This window comes from Oncorhynchus kisutch, unplaced genomic scaffold, assembly GCF_002021735.2.
Source record: "Oncorhynchus kisutch isolate 150728-3 unplaced genomic scaffold, Okis_V2 Okis09a-Okis19a_hom, whole genome shotgun sequence".
In the NCBI taxonomy this organism is placed as follows: domain Eukaryota; kingdom Metazoa; phylum Chordata; class Actinopteri; order Salmoniformes; family Salmonidae; genus Oncorhynchus; species Oncorhynchus kisutch.
The window spans coordinates 6,208,352-6,231,377 of NW_022261985.1; the positions used below are offsets into that span (position 1 = coordinate 6,208,352).

Sequence of the window (23,026 nt, forward strand, 5' to 3'; positions counted from 1 at the left end):
GGGAGGGATGTAGAGGGAGGAGGGAGGGATGCAGGGGGAGGGAGGGAGGGATGTAGAGGGAGGGATGCAGAGGGAGGGAGGGAGGGAGGGAGGGATGTAGAGGGAGGGAGGGATGTAGAGGGAGGGATGCAGAGGGAGGGAGGGAGGGATGCAGAGGGAGGGAGGGAGGGATGTAGAGGGAGGGAGGGATGTAGAGGGAGGGATGCAGAGGGAGGGAGGGAGGGATGCAGAGGGAGGGAGGGAGGGATGTCGAGGGAGGGAGGGAGGGATGTAGAGGGAGGGAGGGAGGGATGTAGAGGGAGGGATGCAGAGGGAGGGAGGGATGTAGAGGGAGGGAGGGAGAGATGTAGAGGGAGGGAGGGAGGGATGTAGAGGGAGGGAGGGATGTAGAGGGAGGGAGGGAGGGAGGGATGTAGAGGGAGGGAGGGATGCAGAGGGAGGGAGGGAGGGATGTAGAGGGAGGGATGCAGAGGGAGGGAGGGATGCAGAGGGAGGGAGGGATGCGGAGGGAGGGATTAGAGGGAGGGAGGGATGTAGAGGGAGGGAGGGAGGGATGCAGAGGGATGGATGCCAAGGGAGGGATGGATGCAGAGGGAGGGAGGGATGTAGAGGGAGGGATGTAGAGGGAGGGATGCAGAGGGAGGGAGGGATGCAGAGGGAGGGAGGGATGCAGAGGGAGGGATGCCAAGGGAGGGATGGATGCAGAGGGAGGGAGGGATGTAGAGGGAGGGAGGATGTAGAGGGAGGGAGGGATGTAGAGGGAGGGAGGGATGCAGAGGGAGGGATGTAGAGGGAGGGATGTAGAGGGAGGGATGTAGGGAGGGATGCAGAGGGAGGGAGGGATGCAGAGGGAGGGAGGGATGCAGAGGGAGGGAGGGATGCAGAGGGAGGGATGCCAAGGGAGGGATGGATGCAGAGGGAGGGAGGGATGTAGAGGGAGGGAGGGATGTAGAGGGAGGGAGGGATGTAGAGGGAGGGAGGGATGCAGAGGGAGGGAGGGATGCAGAGGGAGGGAGGGATGCAGAGGGAGGGATGCAGAGGGAGGGAGGGATGCAGAGGGAGGGAGGGATGCAGAGGGAGGGAGGGATGCAGAGGGAGGGAGGGATGCAGAGGGAGGGAGGGATGTAGAGGGAGGGAGGGATGCAGAGGGAGGGAGGGATGCAGAGGGAGGGAGGGATGCAGAGGGAGGGAGGGATGCAGAGGGAGGGAGGGATGCAGAGGGAGGGATGCAGAGGGAGGGAGGGAGGGGATGCAGAGGGAGGGAGGGAGGGGATGCAGAGGGAGGGAGGGATGCAGAGGGAGGGGAGGGATGCAGAGGGAGGGAGGGATGTAGAGGGAGGGAGGGATGGGATGTAGAGGGAGGGAGGGATGGGATGCAGAGGGAGGGAGGGATGCAGAGGGAGGGAGGGATGGGATGCAGAGGGAGGGAGGGATGCAGAGGGAGGGAGGGAGGGGATGCAGAGGGAGGGAGGGATGCAGAGGGAGGGAGGGATGCAGAGGGAGGGAGGGATGTAGAGGGAGGGAGGGATGTAGAGGGAGGGAGGGATGTAGAGGGAGGGAGGGATGCAGAGGGAGGGAGGGATGCAGAGGGAGGGAGGGATGTAGAGGGAGGGAGGGATGTAGAGGGAGGGAGGGATGGGATGTAGAGGGAGGGAGGGATGGGATGCAGAGGGAGGGAGGGATGCAGAGGGAGGGAGGGAGGGGATGCAGAGGGAGGGAGGGATGCAGAGGGAGGGAGGGATGCAGAGGGAGGGAGGGATGGGGAGAGGGAGGAGTGCAGAGGGAGGGAGGGATGTAGAGGGAGGGGGGGGGGTTGTTTAGAGGGAGGGAGGGATGCAGAGGAGGGAGGGATGCAGAGGGAGGGAGGGATGCAGAGGGAGGGAGGGATGCAGAGGGAGGGAGGGATGTAGAGGGAGGGAGGGATGCAGAGGGAGGGAGGGATGCAGAGGGAGGGAGGGATGCAGAGGGAGGGAGGGATGCAGAGGGAGGGAGGGATGCAGAGGGAGGGATGCAGAGGGAGGGAGGGAGGGAGGGGATGCAGAGGGAGGGAGGGATGCAGAGGGAGGGAGGGATGCAGAGGGAGGGAGGGATGTAGAGGGAGGGAGGGATGTAGAGGGAGGGAGGGACTGGGATGTAGAGGGAGGGAGGGATGGGATGCAGAGGGAGGGAGGGATGCAGAGGGAGGGAGGGAATGGGATGCAGAGGGAGGGAGGGATGCAGAGGGAGGGAGGGAGGGGATGCAGAGGGAGGGAGGGGATGCAGAGGGAGGGAGGGATGCAGAGGGAGGGAGGGATGCAGAGGGAGGGAGGGATGCAGAGGGAGGGAGGGATGCAGAGGGAGGGAGGGATGCAGAGGGAGGGAGGGATGCAGAGGGAGGGAGGGATGTAGAGGGAGGGAGGGATGTAGAGGGAGGGGGGGGATTGTAGAGGGAGGGAGGGATGCAGAGGGAGGGAGGGAGGGATGCAGAGGGAGGGAGGGAGGGATGCAGAGGGAGGGAGGGAGGGATGCAGAGGGAGGGAGGGAGGGAGGGGATGCAGAGGGAGGGAGGGGATGCAGAGGGAGGGAGGGATGCAGAGGGAGGGAGGGATGTAGAGGGAGGGAGGGAGGGGATGCAGAGGGAGGGAGGGAGGGAGGGATGCAGAGGGACGGAGGGAGGGGATGCAGAGGGAGGGAGGGATGCAGAGGGAGGGAGGGATGCAGAGGGAGGGAGGGATGTAGAGGGAGGGAGGGAGGGGATGCAGAGGGAGGGAGGGATGCAGAGGGAGGGAGGAATGCAGAGGGAGGGAGGGAGGGGCTGCAGAGGGAGGGAGGGATGTAGAGGGATGGAGGGAGGGGCTGCAGAGGGAGGGAGTATAACGGGAATATATGCAAATGAATATTAATACCATTTAAATGTAGATGTTTTTTGTATTGGATATATTTACCATATCATATGGAGACAGAAACATAAACCTTTTACCTTTTCATACGTAGACATAAATCAAATTATTAAATCCTTCCAATAGAATTTTTTTTAAACAATTTTGTTCCCAATTGAACTTTAATTAAATGGGTTGACTCTTCACATGGGATGATTTCACTGAACAACAACAGAAAGGGAATAATGAATGATCCCAAAAATGTTTTCAACATACATCTGTAAATTATAGTCTAGAAACTAAAGCTTTGGTTGTCTTCCTCTCAGGCTTCCATGTCTTCTCCCTGGACCTCCTCAATGTCCACCTCTTAAACATCAGACTCTGAGGCCTCATCTTCACTGTCACTTTCCAACCTTGTTGAGGCTCGTTGTCAGGCTCAAAAAGCCTCAAATTTGCCCGGGTTGGCCACCAATTTTTCAAACCTCGTATTGGTCAGCCTGTTGTGTGCTTTGGTGTGTGTGTTCCCATACAAGGACCACTTGTGCTCTGGGGTGGATGATGTTGGTGGGATTTGGAGGATGATGGAGGCAACAGGAAAAAGAACCTCAGATCCACAAAGTCCTTTCCATCAGGTGGCTGATGAGATGTGTTGGCACGACTACCATATTGCATCTCCATCCCAAAGCCCTTGCTTGGAAGTGTACTTCACCAGACTGCCAAGAACCTTGCCCTCATCCAAGCCAAGGTGGCGAGACACGGTAGTGATGACACCATAGGCCTTTTTGATCTCTGCACCAGACAGGATGCTCTTACCAGCAGACTTGGGGTCCAACATGTACGCTGCGGGGTGTTTGGGCTTCAGGCAGGAGTCTTCATGCTTTACGATGTATTTCAGAACTGTAGTTTCCTCTGCTTGGAGCAACAGTGAAGTGGGCAGGGCAGAATGGATTTATTCTCTTACATCTGCAAGCAGAGTCTGAACATCAGACAGGATGGCATTGTCTCCCTCAATCCGTGCAATGGCTACTGCTATAGGTTTCAGGCTGCTTACCACTCTCTCCCAAAATACATCATCCATGAGGATCCTCTTGATGGGACTGTCCATATCGGCAGACTGTGATATGGCCATTTCTTGGAAAGACTCCTTCCCCTCCAGGAGACTGTCAAACATGATGACGGCACCACCCCAACGGGTGTTGCTGGGAAGCTTCAATGTGGTTCTCTTATTCTAATCACTTTGCTTGGTGAGGTAGATTGCTGATGAGCCTTCACATACCTAACCATTTCCTTGGCTCTCTTGTAGAGTGTATCCATTGTTTTCAGTGCCAGGATGTCCTTGAGGAGCAGATTCAATGCATGAGCAGCACAGCCAATGGGGGTAGGACTCCTCCGCTTTAGACCAAGCAGCCTTCATGTTCGCAGCATTGTCTGTCACCAGTGCAAATACCTTCTGTGGTCCAAGGTCATTGATGACTGCCTTCAGCTCATCTGTAGAGACCGGTCTGTGATCTTGTAGAATACTGGTTGAAGGGTGGAGATGATGTAGTTAATTAATTCCTTGCCCACGAACATTCGACCACCAATCAGACATGATTGCAATCCAGTCTGCTTTCTCTATGATTTGCTTGACCTTCAGTTGAACTCTGTTGAACTCTGCATCCAGCAAATGAGTAGATAAAGCATGTCTGGTTGGAGGGGTGTATGCTGGGCGAAGAACATTCAGAAATCTCTTCCAATACACATCGTCTGTGAGCATCAGAGGTGAACCAGTTCAATACGCAGCTCGAGGAAGACGTTCATCACCATTTCTCTGACTATGTTCCTCCATTGAGTCAAAAATCTTCTGATTCCAGGAGGACCATGACCTGTTGCTATCGATAATTTTCACCTTGAATAGAAGTAAAGGGACTTTTTTCAGAGGTTGCTTGTTGTGAGGACTGAGGGAACTTTATGCACTTGGCCATATTATTTGGCACAGTATTTGCAAATGTACACAGCTTTTCCTTCTACATTAGCTACAGGGAAATGTCTCCACACGTCAGATATTGCCCGTGGCATTTTCCTGTAAGATTAGAAGAATATTAGTAAAGAAAAACCAAATACAATTCCATGTACAGATAAATAGTTAAGCAGTTAGATTAAACAACTCCTTTGTAAGATAAATGTTTTAAAATGAAACGTGTGGAAACAGGTGAATTAACACTCCTCAGTCAGCAGGCTCAAGCAAGCTAAAACCCACATGGTAGCAAAAACTAATTGGCAGAAATTGTTAACCATTTACAAATGATTTAAACACACTTTGTTGTAGGCTACTATTTACTATTTAACAAAAATCTAATATGTCGTATAAAATATATTCAACCCACCCAGTATTGTAATCAAAACTTACCAGAAAGCATGTAGTCCTTGGCTCAGACAGTGTAGTAGTGTGGGCTCAATAGCATCTCATTAGTGTGCAAGATCTTGAGAATCAGCTGTATATGTGATGGATGAATGCACTGTGGTTCCATTAAATTGGGGATAGTTTAACCAAAATATGCCACAAGACCTAGAATTGCCTTGTGTATCCCATCTTCACTGTTATAAATTAACTTTTTTGATGAATTTAAGCAAAATTCCCCAAATTCCAGGGCTTAACTTCCCATGGAAATGTAGCGTAAAGCTTCCGACCCTTTGCAACCCCAGCCAGGATAGATGGATCCATAGATGTTATTCCCTGATGCTTATTGATTAGCTAGTCCAGGGGTATTCAACTCTTCCTCTACGAGGTCCGGAGCCTGCTGGTTTTCTGTTCTACCTGATCATTCATATCATCCACCTGGTGTCCCAGGTCTAAACCAGTCCCTGATTAGAGGGGAATCATCCACCTGGTGTCCCAGGTCTAAACCAGTCCCTGATTAGAGGGGAACCTGGTGTCCCAGGTCTAAACCAGTCCCTGATTAGAGGGGAATCATCCACCTGGTGTCCCAGGTCTAAACCAGTCCCTGATTAGAGGGGAACCTGGTGTCCCAGGTCTAAACCAGTCCCTGATTAGAGGGTAATCATCCACCTGGTGTCCCAGGTCTAAACCAGTCCCTGATTAGAGGGGAACCTGGTGTCCCAGGTCTAAACCAGTCCCTGATTAGAGGGAACAACATGCAGTGGAACTGGCTTGGAGGTCCAGAGTTGAGTTTGAGGGAGCTAGTCTATATCCACTGATGAAGAAAGACTGTATTGAGTATTGGATTTTCCAATGGCTTGTGGAGGCAGATGGTATTGAGTGCGTTTTCCAGATTGTTATTGGGCGGTGACGGAAAGAGAGACGGAGAGAGAGAGCCTGCGTGCTGGTGTGTGTGTGTGTGTGTGGAATGGGAGGCGTGTTGCTTCAGTTAGAAAGGGCAGTGTGGCCCTGTCTGGAACACAATTTATTATGGAAACCACAGAGAGGTGATTATTGCAGAGGGAGAATGTGGATGGCTTACTAGGAGAGAGAGAGGAAGGGAGGGAGAGGAAGGGAGGGAGAGGAAGAGTAGGAAAGAGAGAGAGAGAGACTCCTCTGCTGGCGGGGAGTCATCCAGACAGGCAGCTAGAGTAAATACAGTATGGCATGTGAGTGACCCAGATACAACCTGGACCTGGCCAGGAGTCTGGAGAGGAGAGGAGGCTGATTATTGCCAGAGCTGTTCATTAGGCCATTATTTCCATCCACTGTCCTCTCTCTCTTTACTACAGCCTGTGTCCTCTGTCCTGTGTGTAGTGTCTTTACTACAGCCTGTGTCCTCTGTCCTGTGTGTAGTGTCTTTACTACAGCCTCTATCCTGTGTGTAGTGTCTTTACTACAGCCTGTGTCTTCTATCCTGTGTGTAGTGTCTTTACTACAGCCTGTGTCCTCTATCCTGTGTGTAGTGTCTTTACTACAGCCTGTGTCCTCTGTCCTGTGTGTAGTGTCTTTACTACAGCCTGTGTCCTCTATCCTGTGTGTAGTGTCTTTACTACAGCCTGTGTCCTCTGTCCTGTGTGTAGTGTCTTTACTACAGCCTGTGTCCTCTGTATACCTGTGAGCTATAAATGGAAACTTCCATGGCTTTTCTCTGTAGTGTCTACTGTACACAGCATTTCAAACACACAACAGTGATGTAACTCAGAGGAGTGGTGAATTCTCAGTGATGTGACTCAGGGGAGTGAGGAATTCTCAGTGATGCGACTCAGGGGAGTGGTGAATTCTCAGTGATGTGACTCAGGGGAGTGGGGAATTCTCAGTGATGCAACTCAGGGGAGTGGTGAATTCTCAGTGATGTGACTCAGGGGAGTGGTGAATTCTCAGTGATGAGACTCAGGGGAGTGGTGAATTCTCAGTGATGTGACTTAGGGGAGTGGTGAATTCTCAGTGATGAGACTCAGGGGAGTGGTGAATTCTCAGTGATGTGACTTAGGGGAGTGGTGAATTCTCAGTGATGAGACTCAGGGGAGTGATGAATTCTCAGTGATGTGACTTAGGGGAGTGGTGAATTCTCAGTGATGTGACTTAGGGGAGTGGTGAATTCTCAGTGATGTGACTCAGGGGAGTGGTGAATTCTCAGTGATGAGACTCAGGGGAGTGGTGAATTCTCAGTGATGAGACTCAGGGGAGTGGTGAATTCTCAGTGATGAGACTCAGGGGAGTGGTGAATTCTCAGTGATGTGACTCAGGGGAGTGGTGAATTCTCAGTGATGTGACTCAGGGGAGTGGTGAATTCTCAGTGATGCAACTCAGGGGAGTGGTGAATTCTCAGTGATGAGACTCAGGGGAGTGGTGAATTCTCAGTGATGTGACTCAGGGGAGTGGTGAATTCTCAGTGATGAGACTCAGGGGAGTGGTGAATTCTCAGTGATGTGACTCAGGGGAGTGGTGCATTCTCAGTGATGAGACTCAGGGGAGTGGTGAATTCTCAGTGATGAGACTCAGGGGAGTGGTGAATTCTCAGTGATGCGACTCAGGGGAGTGGTGAATTCTCAGTGATGAGACTCAGGGGAGTGGTGAATTCTCAGTGATGAGACTCAGGGGAGTGGTGAATTCTCAGTGATGAGACTCAGGGGAGTGGTGAATTCTAGGTGATGAGACTCAGGGGAGTGGTGAATTCTAGGTGATGAGACTCAGGGGAGTGGTGAATTCTCAGTGATGTAACTCAGGGGAGTGGTGAATTCTCAGTGATGAGACTCAGGGGAGTGGTGAATTCTCAGTGATGTGACTCAGAGGAGTGGTGAATTCTCAGTGATGTAACTGAGGGGAGTGGTGAATTCTCAGTGATGAGACTCAGGGGAGTGGTGAATTCTCAGTGATGTGACTCAGGGGAGTGGTGAATTCTCAGTGATAAGACTCAGGGGAGTGGTGAATTCTCAGTGATGTGACTCAGAGGAGTGGTGAATTCTCAGTGATGAGACTCAGGGGAGTGGTGAATTCTCAGTGATGTGACTCAGAGGAGTGGTGAATTCTCAGTGATGAGACTCAGGGGAGTGGTGAATTCTCAGTGATGCGACTCAGGGGAGTGGTGAATTCTCAGTGATGAGACTCAGGGGAGTGGTGAATTCTCAGTGATGAGACTCAGGGGAGTGGTGAATTCTCAGTGATGAGACTCAGGGGAGTGGTGAATTCTAGGTGATGAGACTCAGGGGAGTGGTGAATTCTAGGTGATGAGACTCAGGGGAGTGGTGAATTCTCAGTGATGTAACTCAGGGGAGTGGTGAATTCTCAGTGATGAGACTCAGGGGAGTGGTGAATTCTCAGTGATGTGACTCAGAGGAGTGGTGAATTCTCAGTGATGTAACTGAGGGGAGTGGTGAATTCTCAGTGATGAGACTCAGGGGAGTGGTGAATTCTCAGTGATGTGACTCAGGGGAGTGGTGAATTCTCAGTGATAAGACTCAGGGGAGTGGTGAATTCTCAGTGATGTGACTCAGAGGAGTGGTGAATTCTCAGTGATGAGACTCAGGGGAGTGGTGAATTCTCAGTGATGTGACTCAGAGGAGTGGTGAATTCTCAGTGATGTGACTCAGGGGAGTGGTGAATTCTCAGTGATGTGACTCAGGGGAGTGGTGAATTCTCAGTGATGTGACTCAGGGGAGTGGTGAATTCTCAGTGATGTGACTCAGGGGAGTGGTGAATTCTCAGTGATGTGACTCAGGGGAGTGGTGAATTCTCAGTGATGAGACTCAGGGGAGTGGTGAATTCTCAGTGATGTGACTCAGGGGAGTGGTGAATACTCAGTGATGAGACTCAGGGGAGTGGTGAATTCTCAGTGATGTGACTCAGGGGAGTGGTGAATTCTCAGTGATGAGACTCAGGGGAGTGGTGAATTCTCAGTGATGTGACTCAGGGGAGTGGTGAATTCTCAGTGATGTAACTCAGGGGAGTGGTGAATTCTCAGTGATGAGACTCAGGGGAGTGGTGAATTCTCAGTGATGTGACTCAGGGGAGTGGTGAATTCTCAGTGATAAGACTCAGGGGAGTGGTGAATTCTCAGTGATGTGACTCAGAGGAGTGGTGAATTCTCAGTGATGAGACTCAGGGGAGTGGTGAATTCTCAGTGATGTGACTCAGAGGAGTGGTGAATTCTCAGTGATGTGACTCAGGGGAGTGGTGAATTCTCAGTGATGTGACTCAGGGGAGTGGTGAATTCTCAGTGATGTGACTCAGGGGAGTGGTGAATTCTCAGTGATGTGACTCAGGGGAGTGGTGAATTCTCAGTGATGAGACTCAGGGGAGTGGTGAATTCTCAGTGATGTGACTCAGGGGAGTGGTGAATACTCAGTGATGAGACTCAGGGGAGTGGTGAATTCTCAGTGATGTGACTCAGGGGAGTGGTGAATTCTCAGTGATGAGACTCAGGGGAGTGGTGAATTCTCAGTGATGTGACTCAGGGGAGTGGTGAATTCTCAGTGATGTAACTCAGGGGAGTGGTGAATTCTCAGTGATGCGACTCAGGGGAGTGGTGAATTCTCAGTGATGCGACTCAGGGGAGTGGTGAATTCTCAGTGATGCGACTCAGGGGAGTGGTGAATTCTCAGTGATGCGACTCAGGGGAGTGGTGAATTCTCAGTGATGCGACTCAGGGGAGTGGTGAATTCTCAGTGATGCGACTCAGGGGAGTGGTGAATTCTAATTGATGCGACTCAGGGGAGTGGTGAATTCTCAGTGATGCGACTCAGGGGAGTGGTGAATTCTCAGTGATGCGACTCAGGGGAGTGGTGAATTCTCAGTGATGTGACTCAGGGGAGTGGTGAATTCTCAGTGATGAGACTCAGGGGAGTGGTGAATTTTCAGTGATGTGACTCAGGGGAGTGGTGAATTCTCAGTGATGTAACTCAGGGGAGTGGTGAATTCTCAGTGATGTGACTCAGGGGAGTGGTGAATTCTCAGTGATGCGACTCAGGGGAGTGGTGAATTCTCAGTGATGCGACTCAGGGGAGTGGTGAATTCTCAGTGATGCGACTCAGGGGAGTGGTGAATTCTCAGTGATGCGACTCAGGGGAGTGGTGAATTCTCAGTGATGCGACTCAGGGAGTGGTGAATTCTCAGTGATGCGACTCAGGGGAGTGGTGAATTCTCAGTGATGTGACTCAGGGAGTGGTGAATTCTCAGTGATGTAACTCAGGGGAGTGGTGAATTCTCAGTGATGTGACTCAGGGGAGTGGTGAATTCTCAGTGATGAGACTCAGGGGAGTGGTGAATTCTCAGTGATGAGACTCAGGGGAGTGGTGAATTCTCAGTGATGAGACTCAGGGGAGTGGTGAATTCTCAGTGATGAGACTCAGGGGAGTGGTGAATTCTCAGTGATGCAACTCAGGGGAGTGGTGAATTCTCAGTGATGAGACTCAGGGGAGTGGTGAATTCTCAGTGATGTGACTCAGGGGAGTGGTGAATACTCAGTGATGAGACTCAGGGGAGTGGTGAATTCTCAGTGATGTGACTCAGGGGAGTGGTGAATTCTCAGTGATGAGACTCAGGGGAGTGGTGAATTCTCAGTGATGTGACTCAGGGGAGTGGTGAATTCTCAGTGATGTAACTCAGGGGAGTGGTGAATTCTCAGTGATGTGACTCAGGGGAGTGGTGAATTCTCAGTGATGCGACTCAGGGGAGTGGTGAATTCTCAGTGATGCGACTCAGGGGAGTGGTGAATTCTCAGTGATGCGACTCAGGGGAGTGGTGAATTCTCAGTGATGCGACTCAGGGGAGTGGTGAATTCTCAGTGATGCGACTCAGGGGAGTGGTGAATTCTCAGTGATGCGACTCAGGGGAGTGGTGAATTCTCAGTGATGTGACTCAGGGGAGTGGTGAATTCTCAGTGATGTAACTCAGGGGAGTGGTGAATTCTCAGTGATGTGACTCAGGGGAGTGGTGAATTCTCAGTGATGAGACTCAGGGGAGTGGTGAATTCTCAGTGATGAGACTCAGGGGAGTGGTGAATTCTCAGTGATGAGACTCAGGGGAGTGGTGAATTCTCAGTGATGAGACTCAGGGGAGTGGTGAATTCTCAGTGATGCAACTCAGGGGAGTGGTGAATTCTCAGTGATGAGACTCAGGGGAGTGGTGAATTCTCAGTGATGAGACTCAGGGGAGTGGTGAATTCTCAGTGATGAGACTCAGGGGAGTGGTGAATTCTCTCCTCTTTTTTTAGCTTACAGTCTTTTCTCTCTTTCTCTCTCTTACAGATCATTGCCTCTTCCCAGGACCCAGGGACTAAATGGATGTTAAAACCACCTTTCTCGCCAAGTTTACCACTCATCATAGTCCAATCATCATAGTCCAATCATCATAGTCCAATCATCATAGTCCAATCATCCAGGAAATGCAGGATCTTTGAACATGAACAATCTGTTCCTCTCCTTCAGCTGAGACAGACTGCCAGTCAGTAGCCACATAGTGTAACACTCTGTATCAGGACACTGTAGTCCACATCTTTTGGAGGATCACTTAGTCTCAGTATCTCACCTTTAACCCCTCAACCCCCAGCCCTTGACCCTTAACCCCTGACCCCTAACCATGTACGGCAGCTCCCGCTCCGTTGCCAAGATGGAGGGCAACAACGGCAGCAGTCAGAGTCCCGGTCGCTCCCCCTGCCTGCCCCGCTCCCCGCGCCTCGGCCACCGTCGCACCAACAGTACAGGAGGCCCCGGGGGAAAGACCCTCTCCATGGAGAACATCCAGTCTCTGAACGCGGCCTATGCCACCTCCGGACCCATGTACCTCAGTGACAACGAGGTCATCTCTCAACAGGTGATCTAGTAATACAATATGACGTGTTGTTTAGCAGAGGTTTTTATCCAAAATGACCTTCTGTTCTTTTAAATCAGGAATCGTAAACCTTTTCTTGCTTAGGGACCCCCTCCCAGGCAAACCGGCGACCCAGGGACCCTCATCATACGTTAGAAAACACGATTTTTGTATATCATTATCATCCCCAGGTGAATGATCGTGGCAGGACAAGTAATCAACATTTTAAAATGTATAGATTTGGTAGATGGTTTTTCATTATAATTGGAAGAGGAAGTGTAACTCTAATATAGCCTGTTAGCCAGGAAGGTGACTCCAAACACATTTTCACTAAGAGCAGCTGTTTAGCTGGTGAAACAAAGGTTAGCCATGTGTTGGCAAAAATGAATGTCCTAGTTAAGAAAGCTGACCAGAAGCCACTGGTCGCCTGTCTGTGGCTGCTGTTTCATAGACTGTGTCAGATACTGCACTGAGGGGAATTTGCTCCAATGAGGGGAATTGGCTCCAATGAGGGGAATTGGCTCCAATGGGGGGAATTGGCTCCAATGGGGGGAATTGGCTCCAATGAGGGGAATTGGCTCCAATGAGGGGAATTGGCTCCAATGAGGGGTATTGGCTCCAATGAGGGGAATTGGCTCAATATTAGGAGTTAAAAATAAAGTTGACATCTTTAGAAAGAAGATATTGTCCTCTTTTCTACTGTAGTTATGTCATTGACATTTTGTTTATTCCGTTGTTAATAGCGATATTCATTAAACACATTGAAAGAATGCAAAATATAAATCCACTTTAAAATAAATTGCAGATCCTCTACAGTATCTCTAGGGGTCCGCGGACGCCCGGTTGAATAAACCTGTTTTAAATGACACTATGACTAGTACCTTGCTTTTACCAAATACACTTTCTGTATGGCTAGCACCTTGCTTTTACCAAATGCACTTCCTGTATGGCTAGCACCTTGCTTTTACCAAAGACACTTCCTGTATGGCTAGCACCTTGCTTTTACCAAATGCACTTCCTGTATGGCTAGCACCTTGCTTTTACCAAAGACACTTCCTGTATGACTAGCACCTTGGTTTTACCAGAGACACTTCCTGTATGGCTAGCACCTTGCTTTTACCAAATACACTTCCTGTATGGCTAGCACCTTGCTTTTACCAAAGACACTTCCTGTATGACTAGCACCTTTTTTTACCGAAGCCACTTAGCTACTGTATGGATGTGAATTATTTAAATGTTTTGTATTCCTGTATGTGAATTCTGTTGTTTGTATATTTGAATATGCAGATCTTAACTAAATTAATTTTGTGGACAATAAAGTAAATCTAATCTAATCCGATCTATTCTAGACCCAGGCCTATCCCAACCCCAACCACGACCCTAGCCTGCCCAAGAGCACCATGACCCTGGGTCGCTCCGGAGCAAAGCTCCCTTACGGCGTCCGGACAACCGCCATGGGCTCCAATCCCAACATCAGCCAGGGAGGTGGAGGCTCGTCCATGCCCAGTGACAGCATCGTGTTTGGGTGTGACCACGTGTCCTCGTCCCAGTCCAGCCTCCAGCAGGCGTCCACAGTGCCTCACTCCTTACGCCAAACCAGAGACAACACCATCATGGACCTCCAGACCCAGCTGAAGGAGGTGCTGAGGGAGAACGAGCTCCTCCGGGGGGAGGTGGATGTGAAGGAGAGCAAGCTGAGCTCTTCCATGAACTCCATCAAGACCTTCTGGAGCCCCGAGCTGAAGAAGGAGAGAGCTCTGAGGAAGGACGAGGTGTCCAAGATCTCTGTCTGGAAGGAGCAGTACAGAGTGGTTCAGGACGAGACTCAGGTAAGATCCTGGAGTCACTGGCAGTACATGTAGTTAGACTGGAAGGATCAGTACATGTAGTTAGACTGGAAGGATCAGTACATGTAGTTAGACTGGAAGGAGCAGTACATGTAGTTAGACTGGAAGGAGCAGTACATGTAGTTAGACTGGAAGGATCAGTACATGTAGTTAGACTGGAAGGAGCAGTACATGTAGTTAGACTGGAAGGATCAGTACATGTAGTTAGACTGGAAGGATCAGTACATGTAGTGAGACTGGAAGGAGCAGTACATGTAGTTAGACTGGAAGGATCTGTACATGTAGTTAGACTGGAAGGATCAGTACATGTAGTTAGACTGGAAGGATCAGTACATGTAGTTAGACTGGAAGGATCAGTACATGTAGTTAGACTGGAAGGATCAGTACATGTAGTTAGACTGGAAGGATCTGTACATGTAGTTAGACTGGAAGGATCAGTACATGTAGTTAGACTGGACGGATCAGTACATGTAGTTAGACTGGAAGGATCAGTACATGTAGTTAGACTGGAAGGAGCAGTACATGTAGTTAGACTGGAGGGAGCAGTACATGTAGTTAGACTGGAAGGAGCAGTACATGTAGTTAGACTGGAAGGAGAAGTACATGTAGTTAGACTGGAAGGAGCAGTACATGTAGTTAGACTGGAAGGAGCAGTACATGTAGTTAGACTGGAAGGAGCAGTACATGTAGTTAGACTGGAAGGATCAGTACATGTAGTTAGACTGGAAGGAGCAGTACATGTAGTTAGACTGGAAGGAGAAGTACATGTAGTTAGACTGGAAGGATCAGTACATGTAGTTAGACTGGAAGGATCTGTACATGTAGTTAGACTGGAAGGATCAGTACATGTAGTTAGACTGGAAGGAGCAGTACATGTAGTTAGACTGGAAGGATCAGTACATGTAGTTAGACTGGAAGGAGCAGTACATGTAGTTAGACTGGAAGGAGCAGTACATGTAGTTAGACTGGAAGGAGCAGTACATGTAGTTAGACTGGAAGGAGCAGTACATGTAGTTAGACTGGAAGGATCAGTACATGTAGTTAGACTGGAAGGAGCAGTACATGTAGTTAGACTGGAAGGAGCAGTACATGTAGTTAGACTGGAAGGAGCAGTACATGTCGTTAGACTGGAAGGAGCAGTACATGTCGTTAGACTGGAAGGAGTGTGAAGTCATTCAGGTGGGAAGTTGGGAGGTTGGTCCTAAAGGCACCTAAGGGTTCTAACCATTGGGTCAGTTGTTGGTGGTTTTGCATGGTGTTGTAACCCTGGTCAAAGAGGTCAGACTGAGTTGTATATGCTGTTAGTGCTGTTGTTGTCTCTTCCATATTTAGCTCCCAGTTAGCCAGAGATCTGCCTTCCGCCTCAGAAGTTTCCCCTCCGGCTGTGTGAGCGTGTGAGCGTGTGAGCGTGTGACGTCGGTCAGTGAGCAGCCGGTTCGCCTGTCTGCTGAGTTGGATAAATCTGGGGTCTGTCTGGGCAGATTTGATCCCACAAAGCTTGATCACAACTTCTTATTGGGAACACAATTTTGAGATGGTATCCTAATTCTGTAGTGAAGGATGGACTCAGTTTTATTTAATTCTGTCATCTAGCTCAGAAACCAGGTGTGATTTCCAGTCCTACCTGTCCTGTATCCCATCTAACCTGTCATCTAGCTCAGAAACCAGGTGTGATTTCCAGTCCTACCTGTCCTGTATACCATCTAACCTGTCATCTAGCTCAGAAACCAGGTGTGATTTCCAGTCCTACCTGTCCTGTATCCCATCTAACCTGTCATCTAGCTCAGAAACCAGGTGTGATTTCCAACCTACCTGTCCTGTTTCCAATCTAACCTGTCATCTAGCTCAGAAACCAGGTGTGATTTCCAGTCCTACCTGTCCTGTATCCCATCTAACCTGTCATCTAGCTCAGGTTAGATGGGATACAGGACAGGTAGGACTGGAAATCACACCTGGTTTCTGAGCTAGATGACAGGTTAGATGGGATACAGGACAGGTAGGACTGGAAATCACACATTCAAATGTTTATTTTTTAATTTTTTTAATTTCACCTTTATTTAACCAGGTCGGCCAGTTGAGAACAAGTTCTCATTTCCAACTGCGACCTGGCCAAGATAAAGCAAAGCAGTTCGACACAAACAACAACCCAGAGTTACACATGGAATAAAACAAACATACAGTCAATAACACAATAGAGAAAAAGTCTATATACAGAGTGTGCAAATGAGGTAAGATTAGGGAGGTAAGCCAATAAACCAGGTAGGCCAATAGGCCATAGTGGCGAAATAATGACCATTTAGCAATTAAACACTGATGTGCAGAAGATGAATGTGCGAGTAGAGATACTGGGGTGCAAAGGAGCAAAATAAAGACATAAAGACAGTTCTTCCCTGATGCCAAAAAGCAGAACTTCTGAGAAAGCCTTTAGTTGTATCTGACTAGTTTTCTCCTGTTGTTGTAATGGCTGCTGTTCTGGGGGAACCATGAGGAACCTGGTAACTGTGTTTATTGACACGCCGTCTGTAAGAATAGAGGGAGAAAGATACCTAGTCAGTTGTACAACTGAATGCATTCAACTGAAATGAGTCTTCCTCATTTAACCCAACCTCTGAATCAGAGAGGTGGGGGGGGGGGGGGGGGGGCTGTCTTAACGGACACCCACGTCTTCAGCGCCCGGGGAACAGTGGGTTAACCGCCTTGTTCAGGGGAACAGTGGGTTAACTGCCTGGTTCAGGGGAACAGTGGGTTAACTGCCTGGTTCAGGGGAACAGTGGGTTAACTGCCTGGTTCAGGGGAACAGTGGGTTAACTGCCTTGTTCAGGAGAACAGTGGGTTAACTGCCTGGTTCAGGGGAACAGTGGGTTAACTGCCTGGTTCAGGGGAACAGTGGGTTAACTGCCTTGTTCAGGGAAACAGTGGGTTAACTGCCTGGTTCAGGGGAACAGTGGGTTAACTGCCTGGTTCAGGGGAACAGTGGGTTAACTGCCTTGTTCAGGGGAACAGTGGGTTACCTGAACAGTGGGTTAACTGCCTGGTTCAGGGGAACAGTGGGTTAACTGCCTGGTTCAGGGGAACAGTGGGTTAACTGCCTTGTTCAGGAGAACAGTGGGTTAACTGCCTGGTTCAGGGGAACAGTGGGTTAACTGCCTTGTTCAGGGGAACAGTGGGTTAACTGCCTGGTTCAGGGGAACAGTGGGTTAACTGCCTTGTTCAGGAGAACAGTGGGTTAACTGCCTGGTTCAGGGGAACAGTGGGTTAACTGCCTTGTTCAGGGGAACAGTGGGTTAACTGCCTGGTTCAGGGGAACAGTGGGTTAACTGCCTGGTTCAGGGGAACAGTGGGTTAACTGCCTGATTCAGGGGAACAGTGGGTGAACTGCCTGGTTCAGGGGAACAGTGGGTGAACTGCCTGGTTCAGGGGAACAGTGGGTGAACTGCCTGGTTCAGGGGAACAGTGGGTGAACTGCCTGGTTCAGGGGAACAGTGGGTGAACTGCCTGGTTCAGGGGAACAGTGGGTGAACTGCCTGGTTCAGGGGAACAGTGGGTGAACTGCCTGGTTCAGGGGAACAGTGGGTGAACTGCCTGGTTCAGGGGAACAGTGGGTGAACTGCCTGGTTCAGAGGAACAGTGGGTGAACTGCCTGGTTCAGGGGAACAGTGGGCTAACTGCCTTGTTCAGGGACAGAATTACAGATTTTTACCTTGTCCGCTCGGGGATTCGATCCAGCAACCTTTTGGTTACTGGCCCAACGCTCGAACTACTAGGCTACCTGCTGCCCAGAGGAGCGGGAGAGGGAGTACTGGAAAGGGGAGAGAGAGTACTGGAGAGGGGAGAGGGAGTACTGGAGAGGGGAGAGGGAGTACGGGAGAGGGGAGAGAGAGTACTGGAGAGGGGAGAGGGAGTACTGGAGAGGGAGTACTGGAGAGGGGAGAGGGAGTACGGGAGAGGGAGTACTGGAGAGGGGAGAGGGAGTACGGGAGAGGGAGTACTGGAGAGGGGAGAGGGAGTACGGGAGAGGGAGTACTGGAGAGGGGAGAGGGAGTACGGGAGAGGGAGTACTGGAGAGGGGAGAGGGAGTACTGGAGAGGGGAGAGGGAGTACTGGAGAGGGAGTACTGGAGAGGGGAGAGGGAGTACTGGAGAGGGGAGAGGGAGTACTGGAGAGGGGAGAGGGAGTACTGGAGAGGGGAGAGGGAGTACTGGAGAGGGGAGAGGGAGTACTGGAGAGGGGAGAGGGAGTACTGGAGAGGGAGTACGGGAGAGGGAGTACTGGAGAGGGGAGAGAGAAATCTAACAGGAAGCTGTAAAGTTTCATTACATACATGCTGAGATATTGGTGATGATGATGATGATGATGATGCCAAATAGTGGACTGAGGGTGTCTTTCACAACTACACACAGATACACACACACACACACGCGCGCACAAACAACACACAGCTGTCAGAACCACACCTCATTGTGAAATCAGTGAAGTTATTGCAGCAGAAATCACAGCATGTCCTGGAGGAGCAGATCAGACACCTCATAGTGGATGTTTTTAGAGCAGCACATCAGACACCTCATAGTGGATGTTTTTAGAGCAGCACATCAGACACCTCATAGTGGATGTTTTTAGAGCAGCAGATCAGACACCTCATAGTGGATGTTTTTAGAGCAGCACATCAGACACCTCATAGTGGATGTTTTTAGAGCAGCACATCAGACACCTCATAGTGGATGTTTTTAGAGCAGCACATCAGACACCTCATAGTGGATGTTTTTAGAGCAGCACATCAGACACCTCATAGTGGATGTTTTTAGAGCAGCACATCAGACACCTCATAGTGGATGTTTTTAGAGCAGCACATCAGACACCTCATAGTGGATGTTTTTAGAGCAGCACATCAGACACCTCATAGTGGATGTTTTTAGAGCAGCACATCAGACACCTCATAGTGGATGTTTTTAGAGCAGCACATCAGACACCTCATAGTGGATGTTTTTAGAGCAGCACATCAGACACCTCATAGTGGATGTTTTTAGAGCAGCACATCAGACACCTCATAGTGGATGTTTTTAGAGCAGCACATCAGACACCTCATAGTGGATGTTTTTAGAGCAGCACATCAGACACCTCATAGTGGATGTTTTTAGAGCAGCACATCAGACACCTCATAGTGGATGTTTTTAGAGCAGCACATCAGACACCTCATAGTGGATGTTTTTAGAGCAGCACATCAGACACCTCATAGTGGATGTTTTTAGAGCAGCAGATCAGACACCTCATAGTGGATGTTTTTAGAGCAGCACATCAGACACCTCATAGTGGATGTTTTTAGAGCAGCACATCAGACACCTCATAGTGGATGTTTTTAGAGCAGCACATCAGACACCTCATAGTGGATGTTTTTAGAGCAGCAGATCAGACACCTCATAGTGGATGTTTTTAGAGCAGCACATCAGACACCTCATAGTGGATGTTTTTAGAGCAGCACATCAGACACCTCATAGTGGATGTTTTTAGAGCAGCACATCAGACACCTCATAGTGGATGTTTTTAGAGCAGCACATCAGACACCTCATAGTGGATGTTTTTAGAGCAGCACATCAGACACCTCATAGTGGATGTTTTTAGAGCAGCACATCAGACACCTCATAGTGGATGTTTTTAGAGCAGCACATCAGACACCTCATAGTGGATGTTTTTAGAGCAGCACATCAGACACCTCATAGTGGATGTTTTTAGAGCAGCACATCAGACACCTCATAGTGGATGTTTTTAGAGCAGCAGATCAGACACCTCATAGTGGATGTTTTTAGAGCAGCACATCAGACACCTCATAGTGGATGTTTTTAGAGCAGCACATCAGACACCTCATAGTGGATGTTTTTAGAGCAGCACATCAGACACCCTCATAGTGGATGTTTTTAGAGCAGCACATCAGACACCTCATAGTGGATGTTTTTAGAGCAGCACATCAGACACCTCATAGTGGATGTTTTTAGAGCAGCACATCAGACACCTCATAGTGGATGTTTTTAGAGCAGCAGATCAGACCACCTCATAGTGGATGTTTTTAGAGCAGCACATCAGACACCTCATAGTGGATGTTTTTAGAGCAGCACATCAGACACCTCATAGTGGATGTTTTTAGAGCAGCACATCAGACACCTCATAGTGGATGTTTTTTAGAGCAGCAGATCAGACACCTCATAGTGGATGTTTTTAGAGCAGCACATCAGACACCTCATAGTGGATGTTTTTAGAGCAGCACATCAGACACCTCATAGTGGATGTTTTTAGAGCAGCACATCAGACACCTCATAGTGGATGTTTTTAGAGCAGCACATCAGACACCTCATAGTGGATGTTTTTAGAGCAGCACATCAGACACCTCATAGTGGATGTTTTTAGAGCAGCACATCAGACACCTCATAGTGGATGTTTTTAGAGCAGCACATCAGACACCTCATAGTGGATGTTTTTAGAGCAGCACATCAGACACCTCATAGTGGATGTTTTTAGAGCAGCACATCAGACACCTCATAGTGGATGTTTTTAGAGCAGCACATCAGACACCTCATAGTGGATGTTTTTAGAGCAGCACATCAGACACCTCATAGTGGATGTTTTTAGAGCAGAAATAGCTGCAGTGTATTCAGATGGTCTGTCAGCCAGATGGACATAGTGTATTCAGATGGTCTGTCAGCCAGATGGCCTGTCAGCCAGATGGACATAGTGTATTCAGATGGTCTGTCAGCCAGATGGACGTAGTGTATTCAGATGGTCTGTCAGCCAGATGGCCTGTCAGCCAGATGGACATAGTGTATTCAGATGGTCTGTCAGCCAGATGGACGTAGTGTATTCAGATGGTCTGTCAGCCAGATGGCCTGTCAGCCAGATGGACGTAGTGTATTCAGATGGTCTGTCAGCCAGATGGCCTGTCAGCCAGATGGACGTAGTGTATTCAGATGGTCTGTCAGCCAGATGGACATAGTGTATTCAGATTGTCTGTCAGCCAGATGGCCTGTCAGCCAGATGGATGTAGTGTATTCAGATGGTCTGTCAGCCAGATGGCCTGTCAGCCAGATGGACGTAGTGTATTCAGATGGCCTGTCAGCCAGATGGACATAGTGTATTCAGATGGTCTGTCAGCCAGATGGACGTAGTGTATTCAGATGGCCTGTCAGCCAGATGGACGTAGTGTATTCAGATGGCCTGTCAGCCAGATGGACGTAGTGTATTCAGATGGCCTGTCAGCCAGATGGACGTAGTGTATTCAGATGGACGTAGTGTATTCAGATGGACGTAGTGTATTCAGATGGTTTGTCAGCCAGATGGACACTGCAATGTCCCAGGAGCCTCTCAGTGGGCTGTTACAGTCACCCCACTGTGTCCTAAACACATCTCAGGAACAGAGTGTGGGCTTCTGGAAGTGTGTGTCTGTGTGACACCAACCATCCTCTCTTTTCCCAGGAGATGACTCAAGCTCCAGGAACAATTTGAGCCAGAGACAGACAGAGAGAGAAAGAGAGACAGAAAGATAGAGAGGGGGACAAAGAGAGAGAGAGAGAGAGAGAGAGAGACAGAAAGATAGAGGGGGACAAAGAGAGAGAGACAGAAAGATATAGAGAGGGGGACAAAGAGAGAGAGACAGACAGAAAGATATAGAGGGGGACAAAGAGAGAGAGAGACAGAAAGATATAGAGGGGGACAAAGAGAGAGACAGAAAGATATAGAGAGGGGGACAATGAGAGAGACAGAAAGATAGAGAGGGGGACAATGAGAGAGAGAGAGACAGAAAGATAGAGAGGGGGACAATGAGAGAGAGAGAGACAGAAAGATAGAGAGGGGGACAAAGAGAGAGAGAGACAGAAAGAGAGAGAGGGGGACAATGAGAGAGAGAGAGACAGAAGATAGAGAGGGGGACAAAGAGAGAGAGAGAGACAGAAGATAGAGAGGGGGACAATGAGAGAGAGAAAGACAGAGAGAGGGGGACAATGAGAGAGAGAGGGGGACAAAGAGAGAGAGAAATAGATACATCTGTCTCCATCCTTTCTCTACTCCACCACTCTGAGGCTTTTCACAGACATTTCCTCACATATTTTATTCCCTCCTCTTTACCTCTCCTCCTCTCAGATGGAGCGATAGAACGTCACGGAAAATATGTTAATGTGGAGGGAAGCTAGAGCATGTTATTATTGGAGAGAGCGAGAGAGAAAGAGAGGGGGGTGAGAGAGAGAGAGAGGTGAGAGCGAGAGAGTGAGTGAGGGGGAGAGACAGGGGTGAGAGAGGGGGGAGAGGGGTGTGAGAGAGAGAGGTGGAGGGGGGCGAGAGGGGGGGGGGAGTGCCAGACAATGTTATAGATTTGCTACCCAGTGCCATAGAGTCCCAGTGCCATAGAGTCCCAGTGCCATAGAGTCCCAGTGCCATAGAGTCCCAGTGCCAGAGAGTCCCAGTGCCAGAGAGTCCCAGTGCCAGAGAGTCCCAGTGCCAGAGAGTCCCAGTGCCAGAGAGTCCCAGTGCCAGAGAGTCCCAGTGCCAGAGAGTCCCAGTGCCAGAGAGTCCCAGTGCCAGAGAATCCCAGTGCCAGAGAGTCCCAGTGCCATAGAGTCCCACTGCATACCAATACTCACTCTAGACTCAGTTGAGTGCCCTTTAACATGGCTGGATCTGGAGTAGTCTATAGGGGGTCATAGAGTTGGCTGTGTGTGTGTGTGTGTGTGTGTTTGTGGATGTGTAGCCAGGTGTGTGTGTATCTCTGTCTGTGTGTGTGTGTGTGTGTGTGTTTGTGAATGTGTAGCCAGGTGTGTGTGTATCTCTGTCTGTGTGTGTGTGTTGTGTGACAGAGTGTGTGTCTGACAGTGTATGTTTCTTAGTTGTCTGTGAACCTGATGACAGTGTAAGGTGTCAGTGGTCTCTGTGTTAGAAGAGCTATAGGACTGCAGTGGCTCACACCCAGACAGCCGACACTATCAATCTCAGGTTATGTCCCAAATGGCACCCTATTCCCTATATAGTGCACTACGTCTGACCATAGCACTATGGGCCCTAGTGCACTTTATAGGGAATAGGTTGCCATTTGGGATGTAATTTTTACTTTATTAATG

General features: G+C 49.6%; 1 protein-coding gene across 6 annotated transcripts in view; it reads left to right on the forward strand.

The window, feature by feature from the left end:
* The window catches only part of LOC116360602 (ELKS/Rab6-interacting/CAST family member 1-like), a 475,628-nt gene that overhangs the window by 15,762 nt on the left and 436,840 nt on the right, over positions 1-23,026 (forward strand). For all 6 annotated transcript variants that reach the window (XM_031815520.1, XM_031815522.1, XM_031815523.1 and 3 more), the window contains exons 2-3: positions 11,526-12,090; positions 13,437-13,916. In XM_031815520.1, the coding sequence (XP_031671380.1) occupies positions 11,857-12,090; positions 13,437-13,916 (714 nt within the window). In that variant the 5' untranslated portion in view covers positions 11,526-11,856. The remainder of the gene's footprint in view (positions 1-11,525; positions 12,091-13,436; positions 13,917-23,026) is intronic.